Source organism: Leptonotus elevatus, chromosome 17 (genome assembly GCF_054856555.1).
Source record: "Leptonotus elevatus isolate MCC_2025b chromosome 17, RoL_Lele_1.0, whole genome shotgun sequence".
NCBI classification, from domain to species: domain Eukaryota; kingdom Metazoa; phylum Chordata; class Actinopteri; order Syngnathiformes; family Syngnathidae; genus Leptonotus; species Leptonotus elevatus.
Window position 1 is genome coordinate 4731078 of NC_141255.1, and position 23599 is coordinate 4754676.

Below are 23599 nucleotides of genomic sequence, written 5' to 3' on the forward strand. Positions count from 1 at the left end.
TTCCATACATATAATTTTTATTCATATCATGTCAAGAGAACAATATTGACTTTGGCAAAATGAAATAAAAGCAAGGGAACAATTGTAATGTTTATGAATCTGTCTTTGTTTTGTGCTTTTCATCTTGATCTTGTCACCAGACCTGTTCTCATTTTCTCTATTGTTTTTTCTGTTTTCTCTACTGTTTTTTTTTATTTATTTGCCCAACATCATTCCCAAAAGAAGAGAAACACATAGTGCAACAAATACAGTTATTTGAATGCGTGTATATATCTATATATACAGTATATTCATATACCATATATATGCACTCTTTTTTTTACTTCCCACTGATAGGAGTAGGAAGATTTTTGTTGTTGTTGTTGTCCCACTTCAGTAGGTTCAAGTCCAAACAAGGTCATGAGGTTAGTGGCTTCCATTGGCTCCATTCTGTCCATCTTATAATACTTTTGCTCTGAAAACATTCACCAATTAGATGGAGATTCTGTGTGGCACAAATGAAGTAACAAAAAAACCAAACCAAACATCATACTGTATATAGCTCACATTGGACACGGTCACTTTCAGTCCAAACCGCAAAAATAGTGATTGATTCCGTGTAGTGTCGAAACTTTTCAATTACAGACTCCTGTGTGTTGCAAATACAAACAAAACAAACCCCCCACATGGAACAGGAACAGAGGTTCTCAACTGCAAAACTCCGCACATAAACACACACAGGCACATTGACACACATCCTGTCCCTCATCCTTCTTTGCATGCACACCCGAAGCAGCAGAGCAGGTCCGTGTGGCCAGGAAAAGTTCCATCATACGCCGCCGCCATTTTGTAATCCATATCGACTGCTTTGTAAGCCCGGTGTTGTTTAATACTGTCCGTGCTCCACTGTGCTCGTGCCGGCACGCATCGATTGATCATGGCCAGTGCACACAGCTCGGTATTTATGCTCCTATAATCCGAAGGCTTGGCTGGCCAAAGTTCAGCCACAGAGGACGCATAGAAGTCACATTCTTTGTTTAGCTGAGTCCAAAAACAATTTTACAAAGTCCAGCCACATCAGTTTTTTTTCTTTCTCTCACACTACCCCCTGCAATGTTGATCCAGTTCTGTGATGGTACTTGATCCAGTGCTGCAAACCTTTGTGTTGTTGTGTGGGATGTGGCAGGTTCTATTAGTGTTGAGGCTTTTCTTGGATTCTCGCTGAGCTTGAACCCTTCCCTGCGTCTTTGTTCTCATCTTCGATTGTTTTCTTTTGTCTTTTGGGAACTTTAGTGTGACTGACTTGACTGATTTTAATGCCATAAACACCCCAAAGCTATTCACTCTCAAGGAGCAATACATTTTTGTTTATTGAAATCAATTTCTGTCTCTCCTTTGTCTTGTTAAGATACAATCTTCCTTCTGCCATTTGCGGTCTTTGCCTTGTGCCAACATTCTACACAACACTTTCCTCCAGCTCTTCAGTGCCCCTTCCATCCTTCCCTTTCTCCTTCACTCTGTCTCTTCCAGCACTCCCTCTTCCGATAGCACTCCCGGTGTTAGAGTTGGAGTTGGTGGTGTTGTAAGCGTGGATGTATCCACGTTGAAACTCGCATCGCGGCCCAAACGGGCCGGCGCTCTCGCCCTCGTCGCTGGTGGTTGAAGAACCGGTGCTCGTGGTGGAGGCGCACTGCACCAACATCCCGTGGAGCGACTGGCTCCGCCGGGTCCAGATCACGCTTAGCCGCTTGGCATAGCTGATGGCGCCGTAGCGTTTGGCTACAGTTGCAGCCGCGTCAGTTGCTAGGGCGACCGAGGAGCCCATGTCCAGTGAGTGGCGGCGTTTGCTGACTGTCCCGCGGGCGGGGTTGAGAGGGGATAGGGGGCTCTGATAAGCCTGAGAGGAGTTCCATTTGTCCCTGCCGGGGGAAGTAATCCTCCAGGTCAGCATATCGGAGTCTCTCAGGGGTGCTGCCAGGGAGAAGCTGGCACGGTTGGTCAGCTCTCGTTCCAGACGGGGTTTCGGGCCTTCCCTGAGGCGCGACTGGCGGGGCAGGGTGGATGAGATGGAGGGGGGATAGTCGAGCAGAGTTCTGTCACTTTCCGCGGTGTATGGCAGTGCTTTGTCCAGCTTCCTCTGCCGCACCACCAAGGCCATCTCCCCTCCTGCCCCCGCCATGGTGGAGACCACACCCCCAGCCGAAAGAAACTGCTCCAGGTTGACCTTTGGTTTGAACCTAGGCTTCGGGGGGAGTTTTGGCGGCAAAGACGAAGTGGAATCTGTAGGTTCTTTGTCTTTTTCGCCCTCTCCTGTTCTCTTGGAAGGCAGACCATTTGGTAGGACCACCATCATCATGTCACCAGAACCGTTGGACTGGTAGCAGCCACTGCCGTCCCCTCCTTTATCCCGTGCGGCCACACCACCCCCTTGACCACAAACTCCAACTCCTGCCTCTGCGTTGCTGTTGTGACACAGGATGTGGTCAGAGTGCTCGCATACCCGATGGCGAACCATCAGCGCAACAGTGAACACCAGGAGGGTGACCACCACCACGCCGCCCACTAAGATGGTTAGAGTTCCTCCCAGGAAGTGAGCCTGCAGAGAGCTACAAGCGGGGTAAACGTCCTTGGTGGAGAAGGTGGTGCAGCCCAGTACTTTTGTCGCTGCCAGCGCTGTGATGGAGTCATCGAAAATGGCCAGCACGCACAAGTTATAATCCACTCCGGAGACCAAGTTCTTCAACAGGAAGCGGTCACTGGTGGATGGTAGGATCCTGTAGAGGGCAAAAACAAAAAGATAGTTATAGTTGTGCTTTGAACATTCACAACTTACTGCAGCAAATAGAAGGCCTTCCATGCGGACTATTGTGGAGAGAAAATGTTAAGTATTGAGAGTACCTGGGGCAAGCAGAGTGAAACAGCCCACAAGTGACTACAGCACGGAGGGAAAATGAGGCTATTGATGAAGTGTGCGCCCAGGGAGTATGAAAAGAGAACTCTGTCTGCCTTTGTGTGTGCGTGTGAGTGTGTGCATGCACTGCTTGCACTTGAAATGCCCGAAGAAGCAAATGTCAGGCCATTTTGTGGGTCTCTGCTCTTCGTAAGAGGCCATTTTAGATGCTAGCAATATTACAGTAATGCTGAGGCATTTTAGGGCTGTTGACAAAGTGTAATGTGTCAATGTATTGCCACAAGGCAATGGTGTTGTTGCTTACTGTAAATGTGGAATCAGCAAGTGCTTGTTTGGGCTCATAGTCTTGGGGCTACTGGATCTAAGTGCTGCTTTCAATGCAGTACATCACCACATTTTATTAAATCGACTTAGAAAGCTGGTGCGCATCTCTGGTGCTGCTTTTAACTCACTTTTCACAGACCGCAATTTTTTTCCTCCAGAACACGTGGAATTATGTGTATGTATTTTGGCCCATTCATTTGCTCCCCAAAATGTATTAAAAAAACATATTTATACTTTTTTTTTTATTTTTATGCTCCAGCATACAGAAGGCTTTGATGCAGCCTCTGACCTGAAGAAGTTGCTTAAAGCAATGGTAGTTATTACAAAAACGGCCAGCAGGTGGCAGCAGAGTATACAAGATCAACTAGGGCCATGTTGCAACAAGCTCTTTTTTTCACTGTTTTCAACACATTTGCGAATAATGATGACATTTAGCTATATTCTAATGCTAATTGCTGCTAAACGGAAACAAATCCACTTTTTTCCCTAATGAAAAAAAGACTCTAATCTTTCTTTTGGTAGGTTCCTTGTTTTTTTTTTATTGCAATAGAACACAATATTCTGTGGGCCAGCAAAATAAGTCAAAATCCAGAAAAACAGCCGGGGGCGAAGGGGGTTGCTTCACTGAAAATTGGCTGGGAGTTTATCTTTATACGTTCACTTTGGGGGCATCATCAGGAGACACGGCATCAGCTTCCACAGTACATTTCCGTGTCTCCTGCGACATAGGGGCCTATTGGTACCCTTTTAAACTGTAATTTAGATATGAAGTCATGGATGGTAGATAATTTACTATAGCTCAACCAGGACAAAACAAAGTTTTAATTATCGGCCCTGGAGGGAAGATTTTAAACCCTAACAATGTGTGAAGAACTCGAGCATCATATTGACTGAAGATTGGTTTTACCATGTTAAAAATATAGCCAGACTCCTCCCGTTTCTCAGGCTAACACGGAGGCGCTGATGCATACTTTTATCTGCTGTTGTTTAGATTATTGTGATGCCCTGCTCTCTGGTCTTCCTAAAAAGAGCATTACAAGGGCGGCAGCACATTACAGCAGTTTTAAAATTGCTCTCTTTTTTTATGTTGTATTTTAGATGTTTTAATTAGACAGCACTTTGAGTTTCATTTTTTATGTATCAGAAGGGCTATATAAATAAAGTTTGATTTGGTTTGATATAAGGAGAACTTGTGTGAATTAATCATCTTTTTGCAGCACCAAAGCTAAAAAAAACAAACACATGGGGCGGTCCATTGTGGACCATGTATTTATGTGTAGGATAATAGCATGAACATGTTTTGCGTTTGTGTGCGTGTAGGAGAACAGCTCAAGTGTCTTTCGCTGGTGAGAATGACTTTGGCCTCCGCTCTCACCCTCTTGCGTGGGCAACCATGTTTGTGTTGTTGCCGACAACGTGAATCCTTTTGCAGTTTTCTGTTTTTCTTTCATCTGTTATTCGCCATGATTGCAGAGGGCGGTTTTGCATCAACGGTATGCATATGCACCAAACGAGTATGAATAAGCCAGCTTTAAAGAAAAGCTATGCCAGACTGGGTCTAATCTGACGGGCCACACAGGGCTTCCTTGTTAAAGCGGCCGTATCCAGATGTCATTAAGTCACCGTTGATTGACATGTAATACCGACAAAAATCCACTTATGAACTCCTCCTACGCCAGGGAGCGACGTGCGTGTTGCCATAGCAAAGGTTCATTACTTGGCCCAATAGTGCACTACTTGAAGTGAAAAGAATTGCCTCGTGCGGCATCCGCTGGCATAGGGTCATATGATTAACACGGTCGTGAAAACGCTGCCGCAGAGAGGGAACATGAGGCGAGAAAGCGGCCCGCCAAGTGGATTTCCATGTTCAAAAAAACATAAAAATAAATGTCGAGGACTTTGAAAGTCTTTACAAGTGCCATTTGATTTGTATTCTGCACAACGCTGCCTTACTTGCGAATGTGTTTGCCGTGTGGATTAAAATAAGCGTCCCTGAATGCGACGCATGCAAAAGTGGGGCACACAGAAGCACGCATGCACCTTGAGTGAATTCCTTTTCTTATCCAGCCGTTTACCACCCCTTTCCTCGTTTTGATTGAAATAATTTCCGGTTAAATGTGCACTCTTGTCTGCTTTCTACATTCCAACCTCTATCTTTGTCTCTCTGCCCCGCCTCTCACCTCCAAATTGTTTATACCACGAGCCACAAATCCTTTTGGCATTCCTCGCCGGACACTCCCTGACCTCGCACCTTCTCCCGCCGCCTTTTATTTTTCCCCAGACATTGCGCTACATCTCCATTAGCCTCTGCTAGAACCGTGCGTACCATTATTTAACAACCAAGGTCACGTCTTCTCCCTTTCTCTCCTCCCCACTGATCATTCCTTCTTTTGCCCTCTCTCCCCTTTACCTTCATCTTATATTTCCTCCCTGCCCACCCTCCCGACTTTTTATTCTCCACCACCCTCCTCCTTTTTACGAGGCTGCGAATCACTTGTATAGCTTTTTCCACGTGAAAAGTACAGACACAATTCACCGAAATGTGCATACAATCCCATTTACACGGCATTTTAACCAATTCACAAGCGGGATCGCAATTGAGACCTCCCCGACCTTTGGAGGTGACGCGAAATTCATCGATTGATCGACTGTGTTATTTACAGGCACCTGGTAACCACACATGCCAAGTGTGCGCCCGCTTGTCTCAACGCTTCTAATTCTGTTTAATCTCCGCTAAGGCACGCTGACACACACAAACACAGATGCTGGGAGAAAGTGAACTCGATGGGGGGAAATTCAGGAGTGGGGGAGCGATTTTTAGTCGGAACTGGTGGCATAGAAAACAAGTTATTATTAGTGTCCGTGATAGTGGGAAAAGATGGCATAGTATTCTCCATCGTGCTACTTGTTCGCTTCCCTCTGCGCCACCGAGCAAGATGGGCGAGGAGGAGGAGGACGAGGACGAGGAGGAGGAGGGACAACAGAACGATTATCTCCTCTCGCGCCTCACGTCTCAGCTGCCCTCATTTCCTCCTTTTACATATCATGTTTGTTTACCCTTTTCTCTATGTTTGCTCTGGATTTCTGCGGCCTGTTTGGTCGCTTGTCTGCTGTCTGCCGCAATTGTGTCTGATCTCTTCTTCTGCCCTCCTTTATCAGTCTCTCTGCCTATCTCCCAGCCACCCGCCAGCCCCCACCTTTCTTCAGGATCACCATTCATTTTCTTGAGTCCGTCCTTCTCATTCAAGCCTCTTTCCTAATCGCGGTTGTACACATTTCAATCAAATGTAAAATAAAGAAGCGCCTTTTTAGCCTCGCGGCCCTCTTGCGCTTGATCATTTCAAATTAATTGTATCGCCAACACATCCTTTCTTCTTCTGGTGTCTCCTTTCATAGCAGTCTCTGGCTTCCTGACGCCTTTTGTGCTGTTGCATGCTTTGCAAGGGCGTTGTCACTGTTTTCTCAGCAGTATTAAATAAGAGCCGTAGTGTGTGTACAATGCATAATGAGTGCCAATCATGCACCCCTATATTCTTTCCACTCGGCTTTTGTAAGTCACTTCTTGTTCGTGTCTGTCTGCTTCACAGCATGTTTCCTCTCCAATGTATGTCAGCCTCTCTTTGTAACTGTGATCCACTTTCATTCTCGTTATTTCCTCGACTCTGCAGTCTTCCCTGCTCACTTGTGATGCTTTCAAACTCGGATTGCTCAGCAGGAAGGCTGCTCATGTTGTGGCAGCACTTTAACGGCAAGAACACTTCTGCCCCAGCACCCCGATCCTTTCTTCTTTTTTTTTTTTTTTTACTGACTAAAAACTTTTGGCTAGAAAAGAGGTCCGAAAGTGTATGATGTAATGCAGGGGTGTCAAACTCATTTTAATTCAGGGGCCACTTTCACCTAACTTTGATTTCAAGTGGGCGGTACCAATTTGTCCATGGGCAAATAAGCTATAGATAACAACAGGTCAAAAATATTTCTTTTTTTTTTTTCTTGGCGCAAATAATTAGAAGTACATTTGGAAAATATTCCCAATTTTTGCATTATGGTCTTATTGCAGAGTAATCTGAAATGTTTTAACAAAAAATAGCCCCCCGCCCCCACCCCCCCCCCCCCCCCCCCCCATCCTGAGTAACAGTCATATTTCAAAATGTCATTTAAGTGCTTGCCAGATTGGATTCCCTGACGTGCCGGTTGTGTTTGACACGCCTGATCTATTTGAGGGGTCAAAACTTTCACTTCCAGCAGTCTCAGCAATTTGGCAAATTAAATCTGAAGTCCAGCGGTTGTCCCGCCCCAAAAGTGCAGTTTTTGTCTAGAAATAAGACACCTTGGCCAATGTAGCAGATGGTACCACGTGGGTGCATTTAAGTGGTGTCTCATTAACATGGAGGGACATCCTCTCCCCCGTTGTGCGTCCTTCAGGTGGGAAGCACCTGATAGGAGCCCAGTATGAAACCTGACTTTTTTTTTCAAGCATCCCCATGGCGTGGTCGTGTACCGCGGAGGCCGAGCTCCAGGAGATGAGCATGTCAGGCCCTGACAGCGTGAGCAGTTCCAAGCAGATGCCATGCGGTCGCCATCCCACCTGGCCCTGTCACACCACGTCGTCCAAATTAGACAGGCTGTGTCTCCAGTGCCACTGACCTTTTGAAGAAATGATTCAATCTGGCGCACGTACCAAGTCCTCATTCCGGGCATTGCAAAGCCATCTAATTCAGCTTCTCTGAAATTGTGTACCGTACCGAAACCAAGCGGGAGTGCGCTCAGTTCTCGGCTTTGTTTGTCTATTCAGTCACCAGTTCAATTGTGGCAAAAACAACAACATAAAGAAGCAACGTAATGGGAGCCTGTGCCTGGACTTTCCTCCCCGCTCGCTGGTGCGATATTGCGGTCGGCACAGGCACGTTAATAGCATGATAGGAATCTATACGGGAGACCCCTGGCTCCATTGTGGTGTTCCGTCTTTCATTCGCTTCCCTCATTTATTTCTTTATTGCTCCTCAGAGGCCCGATTTGCCTGCTTCGGCTATCAAAGCCTTCCGACCACCTGGTCGTCTCTATCAGTCATTGGTTTTTTTTTCTCCTTCTCAATTTCTTTCTGGCAATCAAACTGAAGAACAGAATTATGATGTTGCTTGTTTTTGTGGGTCTCTCTCTTGCTAGTTTTCAGCTTGCAATAAAAAAAAAGAACACTCAACTTATGCTCAACATTTTATCATGTATGGTCGGTGTGTCAACCTTTGGCTTTAAAAGCTAAATGCAGCCGAGACTTAAGAAAACGAGAATGAAAAACAGTGGCGTCATTAATAAGTAATCCAGCATCTGCTCCAGTCAAGTAGCCTGACATGCGATCCATATTTTGCCATGAGCTTGCATTTCTGGAGAAAAGGCATATCCTTTTATGTAGTGAGCCTGTTTCTTCTATTATTAGAGTATTAGCAGAGCTGATCAGCAAGGGAGCTCAGATCTCATTCAGTTCAATCATTTATTTAATTAGTTCTCCCTGCTTAATTGCTGTTCATGTGCTGATGGGAATGACGACACTCTGCGTTTGTTTTGATGTGTTATTTCTTTTGCTTGCTTGGTTTTTCTACCCTTTTTTTGTACTTCTCCTCACCTCTTTGTTACCCCACATTTTCGTCAAGCAGATGCTCCCCTCCCTCTCTATCTTTCATTACATCTTCCACCGAGCCCCTGCTTTCATCCCAGATGTATTTTTCCATCTAACTCTATCTCACTGATGGATTTACTTCCCCTCCTGCTGCATTTTCCTAAAGGACCATTCAGCCCACCCATCTCTCTTAGCCTTGGCCTCACCCGCTTTCTTCCCTTTCAACAGTCCTCCCTTTCACTCTAATCTTTCCCATGGGGATTTGTTTAGAGTCAATCTCAGATCGGTCTAAAGTCTCATCCCGGTCCTAAAACCTGCCTCCATCCATATATTCAGACTATGAGCATCTCCTCCTCATTCATTATTTATACATGAGCCTCTTGGAAGCTATATTTCTACTTGCCCTCGTCAAAGCCTTCTCCATGCCACTAAGATTGTCTCCTTGATACCTGAGGGACGCCTTACTCATTTAGTCCATGCATTAGTATACCTTCAATTGCCATCCCCTTCCTTTTGAGGGGTGTGTTAAAGCACCAGCCAGCTATTAGCCAATATGTGGGACTTGAAACGAATGATTATCTTGACAAAAGTATGAACTGACCTGTAGATGAGGGTTTCGTCGACTGTGCAGTTGTATTGTATCTGATACATCCACACGACATAAACTTCGGACAAATGTCCCAAATCCCACCGGACCTGAGCGGAGGTGGACGTTACTCCTTGGACTCCAACCGTCCTCCTGTCTTCTTCGTGCCCGTCGTCATCCTCGGTAGCCCCGTCGTCATCCCGCTCCCCTTCGGGCGCCTTGCCACTGTCACCCTCTGCATCTTCGGCGGCATCTTTTTTGCCGTCCTCCACGTCGCTCCCGCGCCCTACGCCGTTGTTTATTCCGCCGTTTTTGCCCGTACTGATATCCGAGGATCCCGGATCGGTTCGTAAAATCCCATTGGTTACATTCCTGTTCTTATTGTTTACATTGTTATTCCCTGTGCTCCCACCTGCCCCACCCCGGTGAGGGAGGGGGATTATTTTCAAGTCGACAGTGGCAGTTGCTTCGCCCGCCGCATTTATTGCGATGCATGTGTAAGCCCCGTCGTCCCGGGCCACTGTCACCAAGATATCCAAAGTGCCGTTGTTGAAGGAGCTGGTCCGGGATGAGTTTGCAATGATGCGATCGTCTGGTGATACCCAGTGCACCACCGGCTCTGGGTCTCCGATGGCGCGGCACTTGAGGGTGGCCCTCTGGCCTTCAAGCACCCACAGCTTGTGAGTGTGCCGGGTGATGAGGGGGGGCTCACATGTAAACTCCTCTTCTGGAATCGACCAGAAATACCTGATAAAAGAGCGGAAAAGCCGCAGGAAAAAGTAAGTCGGAGAGATATTGATCATATAGTTATATATATATATATTTGTCTGACCTGCAATTTTTTTTGAAAATAGTAGTTATCAGTTACTACAGTACAGTAAAAGATGATGCCAACAGATGCTCATTTTCTTCCTCAATACTTTGGTGGCACGGTGTCATTTTAATGACATGCTTAGGCTGGAAAAAGATGGAAGATAAATGCAGGGCCGATGCCAAATAGCGGTGTAATGACTTTTACAGTGTTACATATTCATGAATTATGGTGCAGTCACTGTATCACTATTAGCCGCACATTATCCCTCATTTCAGTTCACTTCTGTAGACCTAAGTTTGTGCTTCACTTCTAATTGTCCATTTAAGGAAGCGTAAGAATAGCAGCTGTGCGATTGCCTGGATATTCAAACACAGGCCGAATCCAAACTAAAATGACTTTTTTGCTTGCTATTCACCAAGTGAATGACTGAATGAATCTACTGCAAATAAAAGAGAAGGCAAAGTACCTTCCGGCCAGGTGGATTGGCGTGGCACAGGTCTCCATGTCATCACTGCGAATAAGCCGCCGAAGCCACAGCAGTTCACAGTTGCAGTGCAGCGGATTTCCCCCGAAATTGAGACTAATGATAGCGTTGTAAGGGGTGGGGCTTATTGCACCTGTCTGGGATCTGGGAAGGTTACAAAAGGTCATTTTAGTCAATAGCAGAATATATATATATATATATATATATATATATATATATATATATATATATATATATATATATATATATATATATATATATATATATATATATATATATATATATATATATATATATATATATATATAAAACAGTCATATTCATTTGGATCTGTTATTTTTTAATTTTTTAATCATTCTGCACCAGCCTTTACATTTACTCATCACTCTGCCAGAAAGAATGCAATCCTTCTCAAATCGCTTACAAATCTCAGCCACGCTGAGTTCATTGAGTCTGTCACAGCTGCTATTTGCTTGACAGTTGGAGCTCAGTAGTTGTTTTACTTGCCGTCGATATTCTCAAGATGGCAAAGTGTTGCCTGTCTATAAATGTGATCTCTCGACTTGCAAGGGGGCCTCACTTAGTCACCCTGAAGCCACTTACGCCTCTGCAACACACAATCTGGAACAAGCCGATGCTTCAGTCATGTATGCGAAATGGAATGAGGACAGCAGATTTTGCTAATCCCTCAATTTGAACAGCTGGCTCACATGTTCTTGTCTGTTTAGCTCTGTGGTACAACAATAGTGAATAATCTGACAATTAAGAGTTTGTAACGCAATGTTTTGTCTAAGCTCTATTTTTGAGCACCATGAAGGAAGAATGTTGTGCTCTACCTTGCAAAGAGGGGGTCAGGTGGCAGAGTCCTGAGCCGGTTGGAGGTCATATCCAGCCTGGCCAGCTTGTACAACTCTCCAAAGACTCCCTCCGCGATGTGGTCTATGAGGTTGTGGTCCAGGTTCAGAGTGTGCAGACTGGCCATGTTCTGAATGGACTCCCATGGTACCCTGTTGAAATCAGAGGATTGTTGAGCACCAATGAGAATCAGTCATTTCCTCTACCCTCCTTCACAGTGGAGATGATGGATTTGGCGCTCTTGATCGGAACTTACTTTCGAAGGTTGTTATAGGACATGTCGAGATCCTCCAATGTGAGTAAGAAGTCATCAAATGCCTGCACTGACACTTTGATCAACTGATTGTTATTGACAATCAGATGTTGTAGATTCACCAACCCCGCCAGGTCCCTGGGGCCGACTATTGTTAAACGATTACCTGGAAAGATGAGAATAACATGAGCTGATGGTTCTCGTTGGTGTGTTTGTTTGTCTATCAGTGGTTCTAATGCTATTCACCATCGAGATGCAAGGAACGTAGACTCTCCAGATCAGCAAAGGCCATCGGTCGAATCAGGTGGATGGTATTTCTGGACAGAGTCAAATCAACCAGTCCAGTCATGTTGACAAAGTCACTTGCCCCAACTTCCGTGATGAAATTGTCAGCCAGCCGGAGTTCGACGGTACGCCGGTCAACGCGCATGGGCACAAACAGCAGACCCTTGTCGGCGCACAGCGTGCTGAGCGATTCGGAAAGGTTCCGACACACACAGTGGAAAGGACAGGCCGACACAACGCCCCACGTCTCCCCTGCTCCAATCAGAGAGGGCAGCAGGCAGCATGTGACCAGGGTCAGCCAGTGAAAAGCCGGGAACTGAACGCCGCTTGGAAGCGTTCGTCTTGAGGCTCCCAAGCAGGCGCAGGGGATAACATGGGATGAGGAGGGCAGAGATGGAACGGGATAGGGGGTGTGAGGGAGCGAGAGGATGGATGGAGGGTAGGTGGAACGTTTTGCTTGTCGATCAGGGTGGGGGTGTGTGTGAGGCAGGTGCTTCTGTCTGCTGCTGGGGTTTGGGGTTAGGGGGGCAGGCATGGTAGAAAACCAGGCTATCCACAGACCTAGAGTAAGAGAAAAAGAAGGCACATTTAACAGGAGTTGTACTGCTCGAACTGTAGCTTTCAGAATTAGCCACATTCTGACCGCATGCACACGCATACGCTGTTAAGCAGCCCCCTTTTGCTTTTCCGCAAGTACTGCCTTGAAATACCACCCCACAAGGCTGAACACAGCCCCAGTCCCCATGGTAACGGTTACCTAGAAACCTGTAAGAGAGGATTAGGCATGTGTTTTATCATGGGACAGTTTCTTAAGGCTGCGGTCAGGGAATTGAATTGGGTCAGTCTTATCTGACGAGTTAGTCTTATCTTATCTCAATTGTACATCAAAAATAACAACGTACATATCAGTTGGTTCTTTTTACACTTGATATGGCGTGGCAAGGTGAATAGATGAGTCACTGAAGGTGATTGTCATGCATATAGGTCGCTTTAGCAACATGGAACCTGAAGGGGGGGGGGGGGCAGCGAGCGTTGGTAACAGGCAGAAGCAGCGTGCATTCAGAACTCACTCCATGTCACTTTTAGACTTGAGACTACGGCTGTCATGTCGTCACCCTAAGCACTGAATGTTGCCGCCACTTTATTTCAGAATGACTATTATTCTAGAATGACTACAAAAGTGACTATTTCATGTGAATAATAGAAATATACTCCCAAGTTTATCTACTATTCATTTACTCCTTCTGTGCTACCTCAGCTCAAATTGTTCTGCTTTCACATACTCTTACAACTTGGGAACTCAATTGTACATTTTTGTCTGTCAAAAGTACTTCCAATAATTTGATAGCACCTTAGGGGACTGAAATTGACTCCCTCTTTCTTGCAGCGTCCCATCACTCTTTGTCATCTATTCTCTTGCGGAAGTGCTGCTCCTTGTGTTTTCCATCTTGCTCACTTGGCTCCATCTCGAACCCATTGTGCCTGTAGCGATGCTGTAACTTTCTACAATTTCCTTGTCTTATTCCCACAATCTGTTCCCCACTGTCTCGTCTGCCCTTGAGGCAACCCGAGGAGGGCAGCGTTATCAGTCACAGCTCTGCCTCGCCACGTCCTTTCAGCTCTCGCTAATCTTCTGTACGCCGCGCCTCCTCGCTTGCCACCTCCTTTCAGGTTGGAGCTGTTTGCACCTTTGCACCTGCAATGTTCAACCCTCCTCCACCATCATCATTTTGTGACCCTTCTCTTTTGGCGGCAGCCTTCGTGTCTGCGGCAGTGCGGGCCCACGGCGCTGCACGACACAATGGCAGGCATACAATGATCGATGTGACCCTCTGAGAGACTCTTTGTCCCATTAATTTGCACCGCTGTCCTTTGCCGCCTCCACTTCTATGTCCGCCCAGCAACCCACACTCATCACTCTACTAATTGATTTTCTGATTGGCTACCAAGTCATGGGGCTTCCAACAGGACCCCAACATAACATAAAAGCACCCAGAAATGTTCAAGAGCAATGCATTGGACTCTTCTGAATTGGCCTTCATTTAACCCTGATCTAAATCTAATTGAACATCCGTAGAAGTGCTGAAAATTTATTATTTAGTGTGCTTATTGTTACAGTAATTCAGTTGGAACACAAAAAATAAAGCAATGACTGATTTTAGTTGATTAATAATTTCAGTTTCACATATTTCAGTGAAAATTGCTGAGGTTTTTCTTTATCAGTGGTTTTTAATCTTGTTGAAGATATTGAACCCCACCAGTTTCTTATACGCATTCACAAAACCCTTCTTTATTGAAAAGGGAGGGAGGGGGAGGGGGAGGGATACTTTTGCTGGACTAGAATTGCTCAACTTGGCATTGCAAATCTTGCAGTTAAGACGCTGACTACCATCACTCAACTAAAGCAACCACCCCTGTTTTCTTAAGATGGAACCCAGGTGCAGCAGATACAATGAAAATAGTAGCGGTCCTAGAATTTAACCTTGTGGAACACCACACATTCAGTCAAGTATGGCCGAGCGGGGTGTATAATCAAAAATCATTTGAGTCGTGTGTGTGTCACCAAACCCCTGAGACTGACTCGCCAAAACCCCCCGGGTTCGATTGAACCCAGGTTAAGAACCACTGCTTTATAGAAAGGGCACGGATTTGACCAGTGTATGTGCACTGCATTAGTGGCCACGGCTGTCCGTTGTGTTGTATTATATTTGTTTTTCTACATTCCGTCTATTTTGGGCAACATCTCGCTCGAACCCACAGCGTAATCACAACGGTACAAAGAAGTCTTCAAAACCAAGGCTGAACCTGCCCCAACTGAACTCCCGACTTCCCTTAAAGTTCCTTTTCCAGTCCCCACTCCTGCTCTGGCAACTTAAGAGGTCAAATTGGGCTAGAGTAAAGTCATTAGCTTTTTTCCCTTTTAAAGCTTGTCAGTGCAAATTTTAAACCTGACCCATGCAATTAAAAGATGCTTGGGGCTCTAGTTCAAAGTATAAAGTACTTGTTTTTTTTCCACATAGCAGACCTATTGCACTTTAGGACTTCATTTCCTTTCGGCCTCAGTCTGTAATCCCCCACTGAGGACTATAAATGTCAAAACCTCATTAAATGCCAACTACAATTTATAACCTTAAAACACATTGTCTATGTGTGTGTGTGTGGGGGGGGGGGGTGTTTATATTTGCATGTGTATTCTCTCATCAAGTCATCCTTCGGAGCAGCCATTGTGGCCTTCTTAAATGCCACCAGTCCTTAATGGATTTAAATTGGGCAGTGCTTCGGTATTGATAAACTTGAAGGCTTAGCATTAGCTCCCACAAGCCACTTAGAGTAATCCACAGATCTGGCAATAAAAAGGCTGGAGGTGAAGAAGTGATGCGTTCACGTGCACAAACACGCAAAAAGAGCAGCGATAAAGTGGATTTAAGGAGAGGAATTATTTCAATCACACAATGCCCTGGATATTAATTGTGCGTTTGCATGCGCCGCAATTCTCCCACAAAGTCGTAATTATAGTGAGGCCGACAGATACTCTCCCTCGCTCTCTTTCTCCCCACTCTCTCTCTCTCTCTCCGTCTCGCTCTTTCTCTTTTTCTCCGGGCGAGTAAGGAACACAACACCCACGGAGCCTCTTGTTGTGGCAGCCGTGTGCATGGAAGCCTACTCATCCTTTTGATACTATCACTTCGCTGTCACTCCGCTGTCAAATGTATGTCTCTTTGTAGTCACGCGCGATGTATATATATAGCACAGCGAGAAGAACAGCAGTAGGGAATGTGGAGACGGGTCGCAAACGAGGGCCCAAAATTGAGGCTAACTGCCGGTAAAGAAGCGAGACATGAAGGAAAGAAGGGTCGGTTTCAAGGCGGGGAAGCGATGAGGATTCAGCCAGCATGAATGCGTGTCATTAAGCAGATGGGCAGAGAAATATGTAAAGACGATAAACAGGTGAAGGCCGCCATCCATCACTGTCACGGAGCGAGGAGGAGGAAGCACGGAGGCGATTTGATTAGGGAGATGGAGAGCTGTGCTAGAAATGGGTTTGTGGGAGGAGCCCAGAGACGGCGTCAAGGAGGCATCGCTGCAGGTGAAAGTCTGATTACAGTGGCGGGGCACACCTTGGATCCGCGGCACTTGTCTGCTCACAGCATGGCCCCGAGTTAATGAGTGTACTTCCTCAAAAATACCGAAGCGTTCCTCCAAAGGCTGCAACGAGAGGGATGCGACCTCATCGTTGCATCTTCCCGTGTTTGTTTGTTGAGAAAGCAATTTATGTGCTGTTGTTGTATTCTGAGAAACATACCATCATGTCATTGTCAAATTTTCCACTCTGTTGGAAAATGGCCACCTCTGAGCCCTTGTGGAATAAAGACCATTTAGTTTTTGTGTTTAACTGCTCTTCGATGTCAGGGATAGCAAGGCCCTGCCGTCTGGTGTCTACTATCATATAAGTGCTTAGAAGTGCAGCCTTTTTAAGTGCAGGTCGTCTTTTTTATTGCTGAGATAAGTGCGGAAACCAATGTTACATGCCGTTCAATCTTCTCTGTCCGATTGTTGGAAATGCTGCACTGAGAGAGGCCTTGTGATATTCGAAAGTAAGGCAGCATTACTTCTTACCGCAGGCTGCGAACTGTTGAGCCACGATTTGTGGACAAGCAGTGTGGGAATTGCAAATAAATGTGTCTTCTAAATTTGACAGAGAAATGAATCTTCAGTCTTCACTTCGTGACGTGCTTGCACTCATTAGTCGCTGCCAACAACGAGGCACTCCAAAGCAGCTGCACCAGCCCAAAGCCCTGCTCCACATGCTGGCTGTCAGTCTCCGACTTAATTAAAAGTGTCCAATATTTGGCTTTTTATTAATATTGATATCAAATATAAAGCGGATGAAAAATCACTGAGTGAGCCGAAATTGCACCCAATTGTCCAAAACATGTTGAAGTTCAAAATGGCACCATCCAGAATTAAAAAATTATTACTGTCATTATTATATGTGGGAAACAAATTTTTATAGTACACATGAGTAAAAATGTCCAAATTTTGGCCCATTGACTCCCATTGTAAATCACAATTTTTCATGTTTTTTTTATGTGAACCTGATGTGTTTTAGTGCATTTCCCGTGATTATCTCATTTATCCCTTCACTGGGGCATCAACTAAATGTAGAGAGAAAAAAAAGGACTTTAGAGTCATAAAAGCCATAATACACCAGATGGCGCTAGAATTATCATTTTTGGTGACTGACTTATGTGCTTCCTATGTCCCCATTTTTATACCAAAACAAAAAAGCACGGTTGGGATCGCGAGCTCAGGCCTGTGAGCGTGAGTGGACGCAGTAAGTGACGTGCACACGCGTAGGAGTGTGTGATGAGTTTTTTAAATATATATTTACAGATGATAGTTAGTTGTACTTTTAGAACAATAACAATATTGCTTTTATTGTCCATAGAAGGCATCAAAAACAAATACATAAATACATACTATATATGTATGGATAGGTCTGATGCCACTGAACATTTTGAGTGGTCGCAAGTAAAAAAAAAAAAAAATCCGAAATGACTTAGATATCACACTTCCAATAGTGAGCTCATTTTACTTAAAACATTTTTTTTTAACTTACAAGGGTCACAAACAAAAAACTACCTTCTCACCATGACATGCGCACACTCATGGCAGTCAACGAGGCGCTCTAAACCAGCATCTTTAAACATGCATGATATATTTAGAAATAAATCTCTGAATTCTCTTGCCAGGGACTTTTAAATAGATTGCATATTCACCTTGTATATGGAGAAGCAGTTTGTACAGTATGCGCTTGTCCGCTAAATTGCTCGGGCCATTACAGGGGGTGTTCATTTGTCTTCATTGCACGCCATTTTGGTTTCAGTCTGACGCTGAAGGTGACCGTGGTGTCTTCCCCCTCGTTCCTTCTCCACCAGAAAGTTTCTGGGATAGTGAAATGTTTGCTTCTTTGCCGCTGGTTCCTTCCTCTTGGAAAGTGTACGCGGCTCGCGGGGGATTCCACTTTGTGTTCTGATGATAAACTGAAGTGGCAAACAACAGAGGTGACAGTGATTTTCTTTGGCACTCTGTTGGCTCACACAGAACTTTACATGATCTGGAATGAAAAGCTCCCGTTTCTCTTATGCCCTCTATGCTGCCTCTGTTAGTATGAGACTCACTGTGTGTGTGTTTGCACAGGTTAGCTTTAACACCGAGTTTTTTTTTCTTGTCCCCCTCCCTTTGTAATGCGTCACTGTCACTGACTGACTGCAAAGTAGCATGTCAGTGTTATCTGTCAGCAAAGCCCTCGTGTAAACATCTGTAAGACTCGAAGGCAGCTAAGCGGCAAAACGATGGGCACAGTCTAGCCCTGGCACTTGAGCTGCGGCGAAAATACTCGAGCGCAGAATTGTTATGTTGGCGTCATTTTTCACTGCTTGCGAGCTTGTCACCGAGTGGCCTCCATATTGTTTCGCTTTTGCTCCAGATGGTAAGAGTGCAGGCGTATCAGATTGGATTGCGCACTTGAATGGTTTAGGTTAGGGGCTAATAAAAGGCTGTAATAAAGATATGATGTTTTTTTATGCGCATACTATATTTGGACTACTTGGGATGGGTGTGGACCATCAGCAGCTGCACACATGAAAGACTTCCCATTGCTGAAATGAATGAACCCTTCAAATTGTGTTTCATTATTTTCTTTCCACGCTGTGGACTCCGGTCTTGGGAAATAATTATTCCAATACATTGGATTCCTCCACACGCTGTTCCACATGCCCACTCCTAAAGTTGCAGACGCACCACAACGGGGACGTACTTGTGCCTATGCTCGTAAATTCCCATTTGCATGACACGTAGTGGCAAAGTAACTGACCCGCCACTGTGGCTGCACATTATGCACTTGCTTCCCCATGTTCTCTTTTTTTTTTCTACTTCCTCCCTGACGCAACCCTGTTGTCACTACACTGCCGCATTGGCTGTCAATATTTTTGATATTGACTTTCCTTTTCTGTTAAAAGCCATTTTGTGTACATAGATTAGCTAAAAGCCAGAAATCAAGCTAATCCAGCGCAACTTGTGAGCCGCTCACGCTCAATCGGACCCCCCCGCAGGGCCAATTTTATGGACCCTGATTTGCTGACAGCACAACTTGTTTGCAGCTTGACAAGAGTAAATCTGAGTGTGTTTGTGTGTGAATGCTGTGTGTGTGTGTGTGTGTGTGTGTAATGATTCTGCTGGCTTCTGCGCTTTGTGAGGGGGAAATTTTAAGAAAGTCAAATGGTTATCCAATCAGCACTCCGCTTCCACCGCAGTCGGTCGATGGCATGTCAGCCAGGCCCGTTGATCACGGTGACGGATGAATTGGCTATAATGCTACACGCACACACGCAGACTCTCCGCAGAGTAAACCCCATTTTTATGTTCTTCCTCTGGCTAGAAGGATTACATACGATCCGATTTCAACTGCACTCACTTTACAATAAGCAACATTTTGTCAAATTGGATTAGTCTAAAGAGTCAAGCTAAGAGAATGACACCCTGTGTATCGAAAGCAACTTAGCCTTTCATTCCCCTAGCTTAATGCTAATGCTAACGTGTGAACCCAGGGAACGTTTTTAACAAGTGTAATTGCACATGCGCTCCCGTAGGTGGCAGTGGCGCTCTCATTGTCAGAGTGCGCAAAAGAAGTCTTAGCTCCTCTACAGAAGTGTACTTACAACAATTTTATCAACAAATTAATTCTATTTTTTTTCCCCCGTGATATTTTAATTAAACAAGTGACGGCTCTAAACTAAAAACTGCATTCAGTCATAAAATAGGACAATAGTTCACTTCCTCAATTGTTTTGCACCCACGTCACTCACCACCCACCAGACCCCTCCAGCCTCACAGTCGCCCGCTTTCTTTAATCGCTCCCTCCCAAAGCAACCCTCCGTCTGTCACCCATGGTTGCCGTGGTTACAGTTTCTTCTGCTCATCAGGCGCCTGTTGTGCCTAAACAGACTGTTAACATTTTAATTACTCATCCTCTCGACCTCGCCGCAGTAAAAACAAACCAGCCCTTCGTGTTCGCTTTGCTCCGCTTTTGCTTTTTGAATAAACCAGCTACCCAAGCGTTGCCGCCTTCCCCGCATTCCGACTGAATCTTCCGTTCACATGCCCCGGCTGCCATTTCCTCCCCTCTTGCTCTTCTCCTCCTCCTCCTCCATTCACTCGCCAGTCTGCTCGGTTTGACAGCAAGCGTCCCCATCTGCTGGCGTCTCGGAAATGGCGGACGCCCTCGCCAACAGTGACGAGATCATTGAAGGGATGACAAATTCTTCCACCGCTCCAGCCATATGACGCTTAGCCCTGCATTCGCACAAATGTATCGCCAGCGGGGGAAGCAAAGCCAATTAGCGTTCGCTGTGCATTTACGCCAAGGTTCTGCAAACCAAACGGCAATGAAACCAAGTCTAGCATAAAGCGCAGCCAAGGCCAAGAAATGGATGGAGTACCAAATAGTACACCTTCATAAATAGCTGCCTCCTACTTACTCAATACCTCAATTGTGTCCTATAGATTCACACGTCACTCAAACAACAAGATACCATAACGTACCTTGACATATACAATTGTCATCACGACAACCAGTCAAGAATTTCAGGCGTGGCTGCAGTAAAAGTAAAACATAACTCCACAGCTCCTTTCATATCTTCAGTACGGCACTAATATGAGTGGTTCTTCGCAGAGGATAAAGAACATGACTGTTTTCTCTTATATGTCTACGTGTCCTGCTTGAAGTGCTATCTGGCATTAGAACTAAGCCAGTGATTCTGTTCTTTTAGCCGGGTAGCACCTGCCTCCAGATCGTGCCATGATCCTTTTGGGGTCACGCATGACAAATTGATGCCAATGTGTTCAGTCGGCAGGAAGGCTGAACAATTAATCAGCTTAGTAAAATGCCATTTTTAAATCATAAATGTATTTGTTATATATCCATTTATTTCTTTTTAACAATACACAGGAAAAAAAAATCCTCTTACACTCTAAATCGTATTCACAATAGTGAGGGGGGATAAAAAAAAGTCACAATTAGATAATTTTTCAAAAGTGTTCATCCCTCGTCAGGCGCTCCAGTAGATAATGACGGCCATCTTTCATGTCTTTTGTCTGCTCTCCTCATTCATCTTTCTATAATGTCACTCATCAAAATGTCTGTAAATGAATCACTGTTATTACACCCCCATCAATAAATCCCTCATCACTATTTTTCTCGCTGACCTCTTAGTCCTCCTCGTGTTGCGCCAACCTTCTCCCTTTTCATTCTCTCTGCATTATCTCCTCTCCCTTGCTCTCTCCATGTCTCGCGGCCCTCTTATCCTCCCCATACATCCACTCACTCCGTTTCCTGTGTCAGCAGGCCAAATAAGTGCAAGAGTGTGTGTGAGTGTGTGTGTGTGTGTGCTTGCTTATGTAAAACCCCTCGGAGGTTGCCTGCCGGATCCCCAAATCCCTGCACGGCGACACCCAAACGACACGCCATGCGAGATTACGTTGAAGCTTGTGAGTAAGTGATGCAGCATCTGGCGCGCGCGCGCACACACACACACACACACACGCACACACACACGCGCTTGCACACTGGAGGTGAGGGATGTTCTCATGGGAATAAAGCATGAAAACCCTCAATTGGAGGTGTTAATGGATGGAAATTGGAATGAAAAGCTAAAAATAACGTGTGTGTGCGCGCTGACATTTCCCTCTTACGTTGTTACCAAGACACATCTGTTTATTATTTAAAGGACAGCCCAGTGTGTGTTTGTGAGACAGAACATAGAGTTCCTTCGATAGTCAGTGCACTCACTGATTCAGCACAAGAGAGGTAAATGTGCATACATCGATTCACCTTTACTGGGTCAATATGTGTTAGTGCGTGTTTGTGAGAGAGGGGTTGGGTGTGTGTGTGTGAGAGAGAGGGGGGAGGGGGGGGTTACTTGGAGCTTACCTTTCCTGTCTGTGCTTAAGAATTGGAATCAGCTCCACATGTTGGCCTGGTTGTTGTTTGTGTGTATGTGTGTGGGTGTCACCCCCAGGTGCCTTGCCCTGCTTGTGGGGGGGGGGGGGGTCACGTGTTTGAGTTTAAACCTGTACTGGCCCCCCCCCACACCGCAAGCCAGCCATCCAGGTTTGCGAAATTCCACAATATCCTCTTAAGCTTCGACAGCGGGAGAGAGAGAGAGAACCTGGAAAATTCCGAATTACTCGCCCAATCCTGGCCTGTTATTCCGAGATGGAGACCTCAGTTTGAAGAATGGGGGGAGAAAAATCCAAGAATCCACTTTGCTTTAAATCCTCTTAAAGACCTTTTTGATACGACTTCCTTGTGGCTGCATCGGATGTCTATTTCTTAAAGGCTTCATTTCTGCCAGGATTGGAATCCAAACGGCAGCGAGGTTTTTTCTCTCTTCCCGGCCTGCGCATCCTCGCGCATCCCGGCCGTTGCCTTGGTTATTTATTCATCACCTTGTCGGGCTCCATCCCTCACGCGTCGACTCAGTTCCTGGAACGACTTCCGGGGCGGGCGCGTCAAAGGTGTTCTCCTTTGCACCTGGAGACTCGGTGACCTTGGCGAGAGGGCGTGATAGGGCGAGACCTACGAGAGACGAGAGAGAAATAAGTGTATCCTGTTATTGTGACACCGCCCCCCCCCCCACCCCCCCCCCCCCTTCCTTTCAGAACGGCGCCTGTCCATCATCCGCTCCTTCCTGATGGCGGCGGTAAATCCTCCCTCGCTCCTTCGCAGCCTGTCTCCAGTACCTGTCTGTCAAGAGGCGATCAATAGTCCTGGGACCCCCTTAACGTCTCTCTGCAGGCTGCCCTGGTGTCTCTGCACAAAGTAGCGCATTGATACACACACACACACACACACACACGCACGCACGCACGGACACACATGGGCGGGCTAATGAAACAACCGGCCTATTGATCCGCGCTGTGAATGTCAGACAGTTCAAAAGTCCGCCTGCTCCACTCTGGCCTGTCAATCATCTCCGACACCTTGAAGAAGTCCTTTTCGTGATCATTTTGCGCTTAAGCCGCACACTCGCTCGCGCGCTCGCTCGCTGCCTTTGCGGCTCAGATGTTGCCGACCATTTGCATCCCGCCTTCCATATGCGGCGTTCTCACCCTGCATAGACATGCGGATTTAGACTTTTTTTTTTTCCCCCTCACCCCCCCCAAAAAAGGTGTTTATTTGCCACTTCAAAAGCACAAAAGAGCTATTTCGCCCGCCTTCATCCCCCTCCTGCTGCTTTCATGCACCGACCCCGACAAAATGAAAAGGTGGAATTACTAACCTTGTTTTCCCAACCATTCCACCTCCGACCACCGAAGCCGTCACATCTCCATCTTGGCGCCGCTTCTCCCTCAACTCGGCGGCGGAACAACACCCATCGCTCTCTCCCTCCCTCTTGCCCCCTTCTTCTCTCCCCTCCTCTTCGCCGTCACTCTC

General features: G+C 45.9%; 2 protein-coding genes across 9 annotated transcripts in view; one reads left to right on the plus strand and one right to left on the minus strand.

Moving 5' to 3' along the window:
* Positions 1-23599, plus strand: part of LOC147159386 (pyruvate carboxylase, mitochondrial-like) — a 146643-nt gene that overhangs the window by 77990 nt on the left and 45054 nt on the right. The gene's annotated exons all lie outside the window — the stretch shown is intronic.
* On the minus strand, positions 1-23599 carry LOC147159387 (leucine-rich repeat and fibronectin type-III domain-containing protein 4). 8 transcript variants are annotated; one of them, XM_086058534.1, is made up of 11 exons: positions 23445-23599; positions 23146-23275; positions 22906-22975; positions 22094-22741; positions 17883-18146; positions 12064-12663; positions 11821-11983; positions 11546-11716; positions 10692-10853; positions 9427-10158; positions 1-2753 (listed from the first exon to the last, which is right to left on the minus strand). In XM_086058534.1, the coding sequence occupies exons 5-11, from the start codon at positions 17956-17958 to the stop codon at positions 1436-1438; spliced, it is 3222 nt and encodes a 1073-aa protein (XP_085914660.1). In that variant the 5' UTR covers positions 17959-18146; positions 22094-22741; positions 22906-22975; positions 23146-23275; positions 23445-23599; the 3' UTR covers positions 1-1435. The 8 variants fall into 8 exon arrangements, with proteins under 8 accessions (XP_085914660.1, XP_085914661.1, XP_085914656.1 ...); XM_086058535.1 differs by lacking the exon at positions 23146-23275 and having other exon boundaries at positions 22612-22741; XM_086058530.1 differs by lacking the exon at positions 23146-23275.